At 48.6% G+C, this 14101-nt stretch overlaps 1 protein-coding gene across 1 annotated transcript in view; it reads right to left on the bottom strand.

Annotated features, from left to right (window-relative positions):
- The window catches only part of LOC103798998 (protein Smaug homolog 1-like), a gene marked incomplete at both ends in the record, with an annotated part of 93385 nt that overhangs the window by 8261 nt on the left and 71023 nt on the right, over window positions 1–14101 (bottom strand). The window contains 3 exon segments of the mRNA XM_009071292.1: window positions 1331–1417; window positions 1990–2099; window positions 7083–7346. Coding sequence (XP_009069540.1) covers window positions 1331–1417; window positions 1990–2099; window positions 7083–7346 — 461 coding nt within the window.

Here is a 14101-nt window from a genome sequence, read left to right as displayed (position 1 = left end):
GCTCACTCTTGGATGCCTCAGCTCCACTTCTCTCAAGGATCTGGAGTCAGTCTGCTGGGCACAATTTTTTTGGGAAAAAATCCTGTTCTGCTAAGCAGCAGAGAGGGGTGGAGCAGCTCTTTCCAAGAAAGCAGCAATCTTTAGCAGCAAGACACTGCCCAGAAACATCCAGTCCCACACATGCTCTTGTTTAGCAAAAATTGCATGGGAAGCCTGGAAAACCAGAGACATCTCCTCCCAGGGAAAGCAGGTCCCAGGCAGCTCTGAGCCCCAGCAGAGCAGGACACAGTCACAGCCCCAGAGCCCAAACCCACTCCAGGAGGGCTCAGAACCAGTCCCTGCCATCTCCCTCCTGCATTTCACAGCCTGAGTGGCTGTTGTGTCAGCTGAGCTGGGCTCCAGCTCCTGCACTGTGCACTCAATCAATTCCATATTTCAAAATCCCAGCGGAGAAGTGGGGGAAGAGGCTGTGCAATCGCCTGGAAAACAGCACTGACTCTTGGATCTAAAAGTTATTATTAATACACAGAGGTAAATATGGCTTTATTAGCTCCTGCCATACTCTGAGTACAAGCCTGTATTATAAATAAATAGTGAAGCAGTGAGCTAAGGAAAACACCAATAAATAGCAACACACCACAGAAGTATTTAAAAGCCCCTAGTGGGAGGCTCTGCAAGTTGCTGTTTGAAGATGGTGCAATTAAATATAATATAATACAGGGATAATAAATAGGGAGAGGCTGGGTGAGCTGCTCCCAGCAAGGCTGTGCTGCTGCTGCTTCCCTGACAGCCCTTTCTGCAGGGTTTAAGCTTTTGGTGAAGCCACAGAGAAGTTTCTACTTGTTCTCCTTGGGAATTCAAGGTGTTGTTCAGGCACTGACGTGTGTGTCTGGTGTTTTATCTGGGGATAGGTTGTCTATACAATGTCCCAGGAAAACTCGGGTCTTTCTGAGCACCCTGGAGCTGCCCAGGGCTGTAGGGTACATCCATCCCAGCTCCATGAGTGCCAGAGATGGATTAGGACCCACTCTGCAAAATACAGCTTGGAGCAACCTGGTCTAGTGGAAGGTGTCCCTGCCGATAGCAGGGGGTTGTAACTGGATGGTCTTTAAGGTCCCTTCTAACCCAAACCATTTGGTATTCTGTGAAATAAAACCTGCATCTGGTACAGGAATGTTAGAGACATCATTCACATGTGGCCAAGCCAACAACAGATTTCCCTGCAAAGATTCCCACAACATGTGTAATTGTTGCGAGTGTTTCCCCCCTAGAATTAATTTCTGGCTTCTGGAAAAAAGAAGAAACACAAAAAAAGGTTGTGATTACTTACCCTTTCTAGAGATTTGAGCAGGTTTTGTCTTTCTTTAAGCTTTTGGATACTGATGACTATTTTGTGTCTCGCACCTTTGGTAACATTCTGCAAAAACATCACAGACCTTGGCATTAACACTTCCACAGGCCAACCCAAACTCCTCCTCATGTACATGAAAAGGGCTGCTAGAAATTAATCACGTTCCTGAGCTCAGGGATCAGGGGAGGACATAGGAAATCACTCAGAGACTTGCCGAGCACAAAGACTTCCAGCTAGTCTGTCCCTCCCCACATAGGGAAAGCAAAGGTGTTGACCATTCCTCTTCAGCCCAAGGAGAACGCTGAGGTGAGTCTGAAAACAGGGATATTTTCCAAGGCCACCACAGCCCCACTGACTTTAAAGGAGCTGGATACTGCAGACTGTGCCTGAGAAACTCCTGAACCTAACCCCACCTGGAAAATAACCCAAGTGCAGCTCCCACCGATGGGACTTCCAAGCTGGGACTGCAGTAAGAACACTAGGACAAGATCTTCAGGTACAATGTGGGTTTTTTCACTCTTTAAGCCCCAGTTTTCCTTTCTCTGCTTCCCAACCACTTGTGGGCAAAGCACCTTCCACAGGAAGACACACAAAGAGTTGTTGGAAGCATCTCATCTACCAAGTGATGTGGGACATACTTGTGCCTCGAGCTGGCATTCGGTGAGGGCCATCATCTCCTCGTACGTCATCTGCGAGAAGAGGGCAGCGTACTTGTGCAGCCGGAGGCTCTTCAGCCAGGCTGGGACATCTGCAGCACAAAGGGAAGGACAGGAGAGCTCTGTTGAGTTCATGACACCATGTAACCATGTGCAACAGCATCAACAGCAACGAGGGGTCGATTAGGTGCTGTCCACCATCCCAACAGAGCTTCGGACACCACACTGAACTTTATGGACCTTTTGAAGGACACAGTGCTATGGGCATGGATGTGAGAAGGAACCTGGATGAGGACACAGTGGTGTGGATATGGATGCTAGGAGCAACTAGACCCGAGATGAGGACACATTCTCAAGAGGTTGAGTTTCTGTGACTCATTCACTGGGAATTCATGGGGGGCCAGGATGGTGTCACTGCACACCAAGGTCCTCACTGCCCCTTTCCCAGGAACATGGGAACTGCTGAAGCTAATGGTGTGGTCCAGCCTAAGATGAGCAAAGGGCTGTTTTGCAGATGGCAGACACTGATTTATGGTGTGAGGGAAGATGGTATGTGTTGAAAATGGAACTGAAATAAAGAGATGGGTTTTGGATGGAAAAATGATGTGCCCTCAAAGATGGTCCCACAACCTGTTTCAAAGGGTGACTTAGGACCTCAAAATGCACCAACTGAAATGACTTCTTCCTTCCCAGTCATTACCACAGTGTAGCACCTGGATGGGTTCCCAAAAATACTTTTATCCTCCTGACATCAATGTGGTTTCACAGGGAGGGATCTGGGAGGGAAATCCCTTCTCTGTGACATGGAAAACCCCACCAGACCCCATGATGTGGTGTCCTCCACAGAGAAGGCAATGTGACAGCAAGCAGCTACTCAGGATTTCACAGGTTTGGGAGGTCTGTGGTGACACCCCACAAGGGAGGGGAGCCCTGCAGATGTCTGTGCTGCAGCACAGCACTGGGACTGTGATGACACTTTCGCTTTGCATTGCAAAGGCTGTGCCAAATCAGGACCTGCTTTATTTAGCACCTCCAACCCAACAATAGCTCTGCCATAGCCTACCCAGCTCATGTGCTCTGCTCCCAGCAATACCCTTGTCCATAGTCCTTGTCCCCTTCCCCACCAGTGAGACACTCAGGAGCTACATTTCCAGGTGCAGCACCAATGAAAAATCAGTGTTTCAGCCCCAAACCTCACATGTGGAATGGAGACAGCAGGTGGAGGCTCAAGAAATGTCTCTCTTGGTTCTGAATATCAGTTAGCAGCAACACCTCCCCTCTGGTTGAACGTTCCCAAGTCGCAAGGCTGCTTCCATTGGGTTCATCTACCCAACATGCCTACCAAGGTGGGAGGAGTAATGGGGACTTGGATCATGTTTGAAAGGGATTTCTACCCACTGTGTGGTACTGGTGCTGGGCTGGGGCTGCTGAGGGTGCTGGTGCTCTGCTCACCCTCCCCAAGGCCAGCATGAGGACAACTGTCCTGGCCATGTTCCACGACCTTCATTAACATAGCCAACCCCAAAGGTGTTCTAGGTAGATCCAACTGCAAAGAGTGAGGCCAGACATGCTTCAGAAAGGGATGAGATGATGCAAGGAGGACAGTACCCCTGCTGGGACATGCATCCCACTGCTGGGATCTCCATCCCATGGTGTGGGTAGTCTCTGTCCAGAAAGCCCCACACTGCTGAGACCCATATGCAAGTCAAGGACTGTCCATGACCTCATCCTGATCCAACACCTTGTCACTGGAAGGGACAGGGCAGGATGGACTGTTGGTTTGGTCCCCTAAGGTAATTCACACATCTGCCAAGAGTCTCCTGCTGCTTGGGCTCACCCCAAACCCCCTCACATCCAAGCACAGGATGTAAACAGCCCCTAAATGCTGCATTTTGCTCACACTCTCTCCATCCCCTGACACACACACCAGGATTCCTGTTTCAGTGAAATTCCTCAGATGCTGCACAGGAGGAGGTAACTCCACACCAAACACTGGAGCAAAGCAATTACTAAGCACGAACAGGCTGAAGTCCATCATTTTCTTAAAGTTCTGACATGCAACAAGTCCCAGATTCTGCTTCCAGCAGCCTCTTAAACTGACTCTGTTACAAACAATTAAAAGCCCTTAGCAGAAAGTCTCGTTTCCAGCACAGACTCCAACCTCAACTTCATTTTAACACAAAATCAGCGACAATGCATTAAGTCTCCCTGATCCTCTGTACCCTGGAGACATCTGCCTTTGAGACATGTCCATGCTGATGGCAAAGCCCACAGGGATACTTGCAGAAGAGAGATCCTACTTCACATAGACATTAAACCCTGCAGGAAACTCATCTCCAACCTTTTCAGGGGATCTGACTGCAGAAGCAACTCTTCTTTCCCTTTGCATCAGCCTCCCTGGATCATCTCCTAATTTTTGGGAGTGATGAGAGTCCCAGAGCTCCTTTAGCAGCAGTGGAGCAGGCTGGGGAGAAGGAGCCACCCCAGCACACAAGGGGTGGTGGTGGGGCTTGTCCCCTTCCCACAGGGAAGAGGCAGCCAGGAGATGCAAGGCCATTTAAGGTGATTTCACCTTGGAAAGTCAAACTTCCCAACGCTCTCCACGGATGGGTGAGCCACCAGCCTGCAGAGCTACTCTTTAATCAGCAATTACCAGAGCTAATTGCAAAGTCATGGCACAGCTGTCAGGAATTTGGAAGGAAAACAATTCACTCTGGCATATGTACACACAGGACATCTCCAGCAGTGCCCTCATGGCACACCATGGATGTTCTCACAACAAAACTCCCCAGCCCTACCCAAACCCTCCTCCCACTGCTCCCCAAGCTGTGCCTCAGGAATCACAGAATTACGGAATGGTTTGGGTTGGAAGGAACCTTAAAGATCATCTAGTTCCAAACCCCTGCCACGGGCAGGGACATGGGAAGGGACGGACAAAGAAGGATGGGATTCATAAGGAACCAAGTGTCCATGTCTCCCCCTGGAGAAACCAGAGGCCATCCCTTCAGCATGAGGACAGGTGGAAAGAAATAGGTAACATGAGGGCATAAAGACAGGAGAGTAACAGGTGACACTGGGGAAAATGAACTGCTAATTCGTGTCGGATGGGAATGTGTCATGGGTCTGGATCCCCCACTATCCTCCTGGATACTCCAGAGGGTGTTAAAGCAGGAACAAGCTGACCAGAAGCCACAAGAGCCTGCAGGCACTCAGGGAGACGTGGCTGCAATTCAGAGAAGGGACTTGGCAAAGGGAGCAGCCGGTCTGGATGGAATCCGATGCAGCCCAATAAAAATGCACAAAGCTCTGTGTTTCTGTAGGAACAAGAACCAGCACAATCCAAGTGCAGGGAACAGGCAGTCCTTTTTTACCTCTGGAAAGCTGTGGGGATACAATGGGTCATGGGCAGCCCACAGTGCTTTGTTATTGGAGGACGATGAGCTACACAGCCACAGGAAAGCTATGTGTAGGCCAGCAAAGTCTCTATCAGCTCCCAAGGTTAGTTTTGGGCAACATACCTTCAATAAAATATGGAATTTTTGGATTAAACCAGCGGAGAGAAGGAAGAACAAGCCCAAGTTTAGAGAACACCATCTGGGAAGACACTGGATTGGTTTAGTCTGAAGAAAATGCAGCACAGAGGGAAGGACATGGCAGGCACAGACACTGGAGGCTGTGAACATCTGTTTTGCACGTCCCTGGACAGCGGCACAAAAGCCCTTGGCTGACTCAGGAATGGGGAATCAGGCATAGATGCCTGCAAAGAGAAGGAGGATGCCTGGGAAGGGAAGGGCAGCCATATCCCCAGGGGTCTGCATGCAGCAACAACAAGATGCCTTAATATGTGGAGCTCATTTCATGGATTATTGCTCATGGACAGCCTTTGGGTTTAGGAGATTTGGCCACACGGATTGCGTGGCACTGCGAAGTTTCTATCCCCGCAGGTCCCGGAGATGCAGCTGTAGACCACAAGGAGTCAAGCTCCCAGTGGTCTCCTTCCCAACTCCATCACCAGAAATGTGGAGAATGTAGCGTTAAACAGCCTCTCTGCACCACTGGCTCCCAACAAGGCTCTCCCTGGCTGACAGACTGCAGGACCTGACCTGTCTCCATTATGTTCCTAGCAAACATGAGGGTATTTTCATGCATTTCTTTCATGCACATCAAAGTCAGCCAACGCCAAGCCAAACACAGTCCCACATCACACAGATGTACACATACCTCAATTTGTCTGTAATTAGACTAAAACCGGACCTTGTGACTATCAAAAAATAGGGTTATTTCCTTATTCGGATACACCATTGGTCGTCACACAATTGAGCTGCTTTGCATGAATGCAAATTGGAGTGGTTTGAATCAGCCAGAGAGCTGCAGGGTCATTGTCACTCATTTTCTCTGCTCCCAGGAATACACAGCCTGTGTGTTTGCCCAGTTTTTATCTATTTATCCCTCCTCAGCCTGACGTTTGCTCTCCATCTCTGACTGCAGCAATAGGGTTTCATTTCTGCCTTGTTTACCAACAGGATCACATCTATTTATTGCCAAAATCTCTGTGAAATGCAGGTAGAATGGGAACACCAACAGAAACACACAGGTTAAATTCACTGCAAACAAGTCTCCAAAGTCAAAACTTCCCCAAGTACTTGGTAAGTACCAAACACAGCGATGGCAAATCACTCATGGCTTGCTAATCTTACTCTAAGCTGTTTTTTACCATAATAACAAAGAAAAAGAGAGAGAAAAGAGCTCCACTCACAGCCAGAAGCCACAGGCTATGGAAGCAATCCAGCTTTTTGGAGAGCTGGCAGCTTGCAGGATTCGGGGGCAAAACCAGCCCACTGGCACCCAACTGGAAGATGTCAGATCGGGACCAGCTGCTGCTTCAAAGGAAAACTAACTCATTCCCCCTAAACCTGAATTCCTAAGCTGGGAAGAAAGGCTTAAAGGCCTCGTTTGGTTACGAGAATTCTCGCCCAAATCGGCCAACCGAGCCCCGCGCTGCCGGGAAACGGCTGGGAACGGAGGGAAACTCCTGCCTCTGCGTGCTGGGGGTCGGGGTCTGGTTGTTCACTCACCTTTCATCCCACTCCCTTCCTCCTGGAATGTGTTACGAGCAGAAGGCTGATCTTCTAAATGTTCACTCCCACCACTTCCCGAAGAGGCTACACTGCTTTGTGGAGACAGGGGGGCATGATCGGAAGGGATGCACTGGGGTCCTCTAGCTCGTAAGTCCTCATGAGACATCCATCCATGTCCTAGAGGTTGGTTTGGCACATTCATGGGTGGGGTAAGGGACACAGAGCGTTTCAAAGGGCTGTGGTGTGTCTGGCCTGAGAGAACTGAAAAAAAAATAAAATCAAAGAGGTTATTCCCCCCTCGCGGCCCAGGACGCAGCAGAGTCCCCCGAAAAAGAATTCAATGAGGTTAGAAGATGTGTGGTGGTGGTTGGCCATGGAGCCTGTGGCTACCTGAGCCCTGCACTGAGCTCTCCTTCGCTTTGCCTCCCAGGAAGCAAAGGGGATGGGAGTCCCTGCTAGGAGACACTAGCTGTGTTGGGATGCTGAAGGGAAGGTGTTGTGTGGGTTGAATCTCTAGGGGAAAATAACAATCCAGCAGCTCTGGAGCATGAAAATCCACAGGATGGGGATGTGCTCAGACAGACCCAGGGGAAGCATCTCTCTCTCTCCCTTTGGGTTAGGACTTGGCTTGTGCCCCACAGCACGAGCGTTGCCACATCTGCCAAAGTCATTGCAGAGGTACTTCTCATCCACTGAAATGGCTAAGCCTTGGTGAGTCCTAATAAGATCACAGAATCCCAGAATGGGTTGGGTTGGAAGGACCTTAAAGGTCACCAAGTTCCAACCCTCTGTCACGGGCAGGGACACCTTCCACCAGCCCAGGTTGCTCCAAGCCCCATCCAGCCTGGCCTGGAACATTTCCAGGGGTGGGTCAGCCACGGCTGCTCTGGACAATCTGTGCCAGTACCACACCACCCTCACAGCCAAGAATTCCTTCCCAATATCCCATCTAACACTGCCCTCTATCAGTTTTAAGCCACTCACCCTTGTCCTATCACTCCATACCCTGTCCAAAGTCCCTGTCCAACTCTCTTGGAATCTCTTTAGGTCTGGAAGGGGCTCTAAGGCATCCCTGAAGCCTTTACTTCTCCAGGCTGAAGAATCAGGCACTTAGGTGAGCAGTGAGAACATCACATCTCAGCCACTCAGGTGCCCTTCCAACCATCTGCCTTTTCACCCTCCACAAGAGCTAACACTCAAAGCAGTGGTGAAAATACACCCACGACAAAGAGATGAGGCTGAATCCCCTGCAAAAAGTAATCTTTGGATTTGTTTTTCCTTCCCAGTTGTATATGGGTTTGTATTTCCTGGCTGAAATTTTGATAGCATGGAGTTTAATTTGGTTACTTAAGAAGAGAGTGATGAAGCAAGTCCTGTGATTTGGGGTTATTTCTTGAGAAAGGCTTCACGATGGGTAAGTCTTTACTTGCCTTTCAGTCAAGTACAGAAATATGTCTTATGTAGGTTAAAGTATTAAATAAACCCCAAATCATAGATTTTCTGACACTTTTCGGTAGAAGTGTTGCAACCTGAATAGATTTCTAAAAGCAGTTTTTACTGGATGATCTCTATTTTTCACTGCTCCTCTTCCATAATGTCACATTCATTTTCAGTAGTCTCCTTGAAATTTTAGAGACCTTTTCCTTGGCTCTGTTGGGTAGTAGGGGTAAGACATGGAAGACATATTCCTGTATATAGGAAAAGATCACAGAATCCCAGACTGGTTTGGGTTGGAAGGACCTTAAAGCCCATCTAGTTCCACCTCCTGCCATGAGCAGAGACACCTCCCACTAGCCCAGGCTGCTCCAAGCCCCATCCAGCCTGGCCTAGGACACTTCCATGGACTATCTTTGTTTCCAGTAATGAAAAATATTGTTCTGTTCACTTAACAGAATTAAAATTCCATCATTCACAGTCACTACACTGCTGGTTAAACCATAAATGCAGTTAATAAAATGTAATGTACGCATTTAGGATGTAAACCAGGGGAAATTTCCCTGCTCCAGGGAAATCTGAAGGCAAAGGGATTCAAATGACCTTTCAGCCCATACAAAACAGAAGCAAAAACTTTTCAATTTTTCTTTTCAAATCAAATTTCTAAACTGTACAAAACCTGAGGGAAATTGATGGTTCTTGTGGATTTTCCCGCTAAAGCACCAAAGCCCTAAAGCTCCTTAATCCCCTTTTTTGCATTTGCAGGAGTTCACCAAACCCACTCAGGCTCCTCCACATGTTATTATTTAATAGAAATGAGCCTTGGTGGAAAACCCCCAGCCAGGTGCACTGTGCTGTAAAAGCTAAGCTAGGCTTAATTCCCAGCTCAAGCCTGGGGGAAAACCCACCATCAAAGCCCTCTCTGCTGACCAGGAGTGGGATGAAAATGAGGGAGGAGTGGGGCTGTAAAAGGAGGGGAGAGAGAAACACCAGAGCACATTTGCATTTATTAAGCACCTGTAAAAAGCAGCTGGTGCCACAGGCAGCTGATGGATGAGGCCAAAACCCTGTGGATTTCTGGAATGTCTAAGTAATTCCTATTTCTCAAAGGGTTTTCTTGTACCAGTACATAACACTGACACCTCTCTGTGCAAGGAAGCAAGGGGATGGCTTATGGAGAAGAATCTGTTCTCCTCCCATTAAATAACTATAAAAACATCTTCCAGAGGTCTCATGGCAGAATGGGTGACAATGAGACCCTGAGAATGCTTTCAGAGCAGTGTTATGCTTCCTAAAGTTGTGATGTGATGCATCCTGATGGGGAAATAGATGGGTTTGAGAAGGTATTGGCCAAGCTATTTTAGCTCTTGGCTTTGCAATTGTAGCCCAAAAGCAGCACTGTAGAGAGGCTCTCTAGATGTTGCATCACCCTCCCAGGAGAAAAATATATTTAGCCTAAAAAAAAGTTAAAATGTGGGGGGAATTTAGGGAAAAAAATTGAAAAATTGGTTGAAATGCATCACCAGGGCTGAGCATTGCATCTGCACTGCTCAGAGCCCTTCTGTGCCTACTGCCCCCAGCCGTGGGTGCATGGCTGGGGGATAGAACCAACCCTGAATTTGCTGCAGGAAAAGTTCTGGTTTAGGAAATATTTGTGCCCTTTGGATGAAGGAGAGATGCAGGGGAAGGGGCATGGAGGACTGCAGCTAATTGTCCCCTTTCAGGAGGTGAAGGGCTGCTCTGCTAGTCCTGCTCCAGGGTGTGCACAATAGTGTTCACACCATCCTCTCCCCACCAAAATCCTGCAAACAAGAGGCTATTTTTGGCTGGAATCCAGCCCAGATTCCTTCCTGAGCAGCAATACCCTTGCAAACTGCTGCTCTTCCATCTTAATTTTATGTCCTTTAATTAGAAGCTGGTGTTGGTTGGAAGAGAAATAATGAACTCCACAGGACGGTCAGGGACAATTAGAAACCACCCAGTGCAACAGATAAAAATCAGTTCCACTCCCTTCCCCAAGATAACACAACACTGGATCCAGCAGAACATGTTTTAGTAAGCCAATTTTTTCCTGAGCTATGAGTTAGTTCACACAACTTCCTGAGATGTGGCAGGGATAATCCCTCTGCAAAGGATGCTGTGAGCAGAGAGTCACCTGCTCTTCGAAACCACCTCAGCCACTCTTGGTACCAGACACAGATTCAGGAACTCTCAGAACTGGCCTAACTTTAGGCTCCACTTTCTGGCTGTACCAGACATTGGTGATAAGAGGGTTTCTGGCAAACCCTCTTACCAGTTGAGAACACTATGAACACCTGGCTGACACCTGCCAGGTGTGCACACCCTCTCCCTCTTTTAATCTGTCACCCCTAGGAAGGGGATTAATAAATGTCCATATTTTTTTTAATGCTGCTGCTTGTGGTCACATCCTCAGTTTCTTGAAATAGAGGATGTAGCTAGCGATTTTCAAAGTGTAGTTTAGTGTAGGTCCTGATCTTGCTTTTGCACTTTTTGGATGGTCCAAGATCAACCCAGGGCTGTTCCTGCTAAAATAAATGGTCCACATGGGCTTTAACTCCAGCAGAAGAAAACCAAGTGTGAGTTTATCGCCTTACACACAAGCCTCCTTTCTTTTATTACAAAAATACTCAGATTTACTTAAAAAAGGATATCTAAAATATTCTTCTAGGGCCAGATAAGCTGCCAGGAGGTGGCTGGAGGCACGCCTGCCTTTCTGAGGGCTGTGGTGCTGTGAGCTGGGTGAACAAAGAGCGGAAACCACCGCTCCAGAGGGCAAGCCACGCTGGCACATGGATCCCCTACAGCTCTTAAGTGTGTCCCACTTCTGGTTTAGAAGTGTTTTCCTGCCATTTAGGTGGTGCAAGAGACATCCATCCCCAGGGACCCATCAGTTACTCTGCACAGGCACTGCCTAGTCCAGCTCCTTCCAAACAGATATCCAATGGGATGGGGCTGGAGCAGATCATGGACTTCCCTGGGATAGGCAGGTTTGTTTTGCCTCTGAGCTCTGAGCCATCAGGGTTGTGCTCAGCCCACACCAGACAGTGTTTCCTTGCAAGAAACTTTGCCTGGAGAAGAGGAGGCTCAGGAGAGACCTTATTGCCCTCTACAACTCCCTGAAAGGAGGTTGGAGTCAGGTGAGGGTTGGTCTCTTCTCCCAGGCAACCAGCAGCAGGACAAGAGGGCACAGACTCAAGCTCTGCCAGGGGAGGTTTAGGTTGGATATTAGGAAGAGACTTTTTTTATGGCGAGAGTTATCAGACATTGGAAATGGCTGCCCAGGGAGGTGGTGGGTTCACCATCCCTGGAGGTTTTCAAGATGAGACTGATTGTGGCACTTAGTGCCATGGTCTACTAACCATGGTAGGGTTGGACTTGATGATCTTTGAGGTCTCTTCCAACCAGGTTGATTCTATGATTCTTGTGGCCTCCACGTTGGGGTCAAGCTTGGCTTAATACTCCCAGGTAAAAAAATTAAGAGGACGGAGAAGGAGTGATAGGACAATGCAACTGTCCCAGAGCACACAGCTCCCCAACCCAGACCACACTGCTGCAGGGATGGAGCAGCTGAGAGAATCCCTGTGGGACCACCACCTCCCTGGGCAAATCCAACTTTATCCCAGCCCAACCCCTGGTTGGGCTGGCAGGCACGACAACACACTTATAGGAACTCTGAGGCTGCAAGTGCTCTCTCCCTGTGAAGCCTTGGGGGTTGGATTTTTTTCCCTTTTGAAGTGGCATTGCCTATTTTGGGAAGCAAGGGCTGATTTCAAGAGGGTTTTTGTTCACTCAAGACCATGTGGAACAGCGTCAGACATTTGTGTTGTGGTTTCTCAGGGGTTTGGGCCAATTTTTTCAGCCTGAGAAGGGAAAAGCCACCCATTCCTGTAATTACATCTGAGGAATTGGGCTCTGCAGGCAAACCTTCCTCCACAAGACATGGGACAGCTGACGAGGCACTTACTCTCCCTCTGCCCAACACATCCTTCATTAAACCTGGTGTAAGTGGTGCGAAAGTACTTGACAAGGTGCACATGGGGTGATGTGTTTCCACTGAAAAACAGACACACTGCTAGGTCCAGGGCAGTGTTCAGACCATCTCTGGTCCCCACCAGGTCCCAGTCCAGCACATGGTCCATACAACACATTACAATCCTGAGTTATATCCTTCCTATGGCTGGAGAAAGGAAAAACTGCTGCAAGCTGTGTGCTGAACTCTTTGGGAGACTTTCCTTTGGTTTTAGTCTAAAAGTGGTACTTTTTAGTTGCAAACCTGGTTATGGTGTCTACTCATGGACAACTCACTCCTGGTCTGTAGCTACCTGGAGCAGCACCCTGACCCCAATTTGCTATAGGAATTGGGGATGTTTATAATCCATTGAGGCTGCACAAAGTTCTGTGCAGCTTGGAGGCTTCTCCAAGGAGAGGGAACACTCAGCAGCTCCTGCCTCCCCCACAAAGCAACCCCCAAGTTCAACTCAGTCCTCCCCTCTGCCTCCTCCTTGCTATCCCAGTCACGACGCATCCTCTCCTCCAGGAAAGATCCCCCGTGCTGGCAAGCCAAGCTGCAGGCTTTTCCATCATTTCTGTGCCGAGGACCCTTGGAAACAGCCACTGGTGGGACACAGTGCCCAGTTGGCTCTCAGCCTCCTTCCTGGGCACCTCATTCACCCTCTCCCCATGCTGCCACATACAGCTCCAGCACAGCCAGAGCAGAACCCGATGGAACATTTTTCAGCTCAACATCCTCTAACCATTGGAGCCTTTTCTTTGTGCTTTTTCTTTTGTCTCCTTGTGTTTTGTGGCTGTGACTTTAACTGTGTTTGTAGGTGCTGGAAAAAGCGTGTCCTGGCCTCAGAACCAGGGGCTGATATAAGGCATGAAAGGGTGAAACTGAGGGTCCTAAATGCAAGAAGCCAACGGGTATAAGGAATTGGAAACAGCCACTGGTGGGACACAGTGCCCAGTTGGCTCTCAGCCTCCTTCCTGGGCACCTCATTCACCCTCTCCCCATGCTGCCACATACAGCTCCAGCACAGCCAGAGCAGAACCCGATGGAACATTTTTCAGCTCAACATCCTCTAACCATTGGAGCCTTTTCTTTGTGCTTTTTCTTTTGTCTCCTTGTGTTTTGTGGCTGTGACTTTAACTGTGTTTGTAGGTGCTGGAAAAAGCGTGTCCTGGCCTCAGAACCAGGGGCTGATATAAGGCATGAAAGGGTGAAACTGAGGGTCCTAAATGCAAGAAGTCAAAGGGTATAAGGAGAAGAGTTGTATTAGGAAATAAGTGGTATTAGGAGATTAGTGGTATTAGCCAGTGCATTAGGAAAAAACCAACATATAAGCAGAGTGCTGTCTGGAGCAGAGAAAGAGGAAGAAGCAGAGACTGCAGCAAAGCCTGTCAAGCAAACTTTTTTAAGAGATGACGTTTTTAAACACAGTTTCCTGTTCAAGAAACTGGACAGAGGAACAATAACCCGTTTGTTGCTGCTCTCCCCAAGCAGCACACAGGAGGCCCCATCCAGGCTTAGCAGGGAGGAACCCTCACAGGGGGTTTCACCA

This window comes from Acanthisitta chloris, unplaced genomic scaffold, assembly GCF_000695815.1.
Source record: "Acanthisitta chloris isolate BGI_N310 unplaced genomic scaffold, ASM69581v1 scaffold6760, whole genome shotgun sequence".
NCBI classification, from domain to species: domain Eukaryota; kingdom Metazoa; phylum Chordata; class Aves; order Passeriformes; family Acanthisittidae; genus Acanthisitta; species Acanthisitta chloris.
Note: the sequence above shows the minus strand (reverse complement) of the source record. Positions and strands in the feature narration are given on the sequence as shown.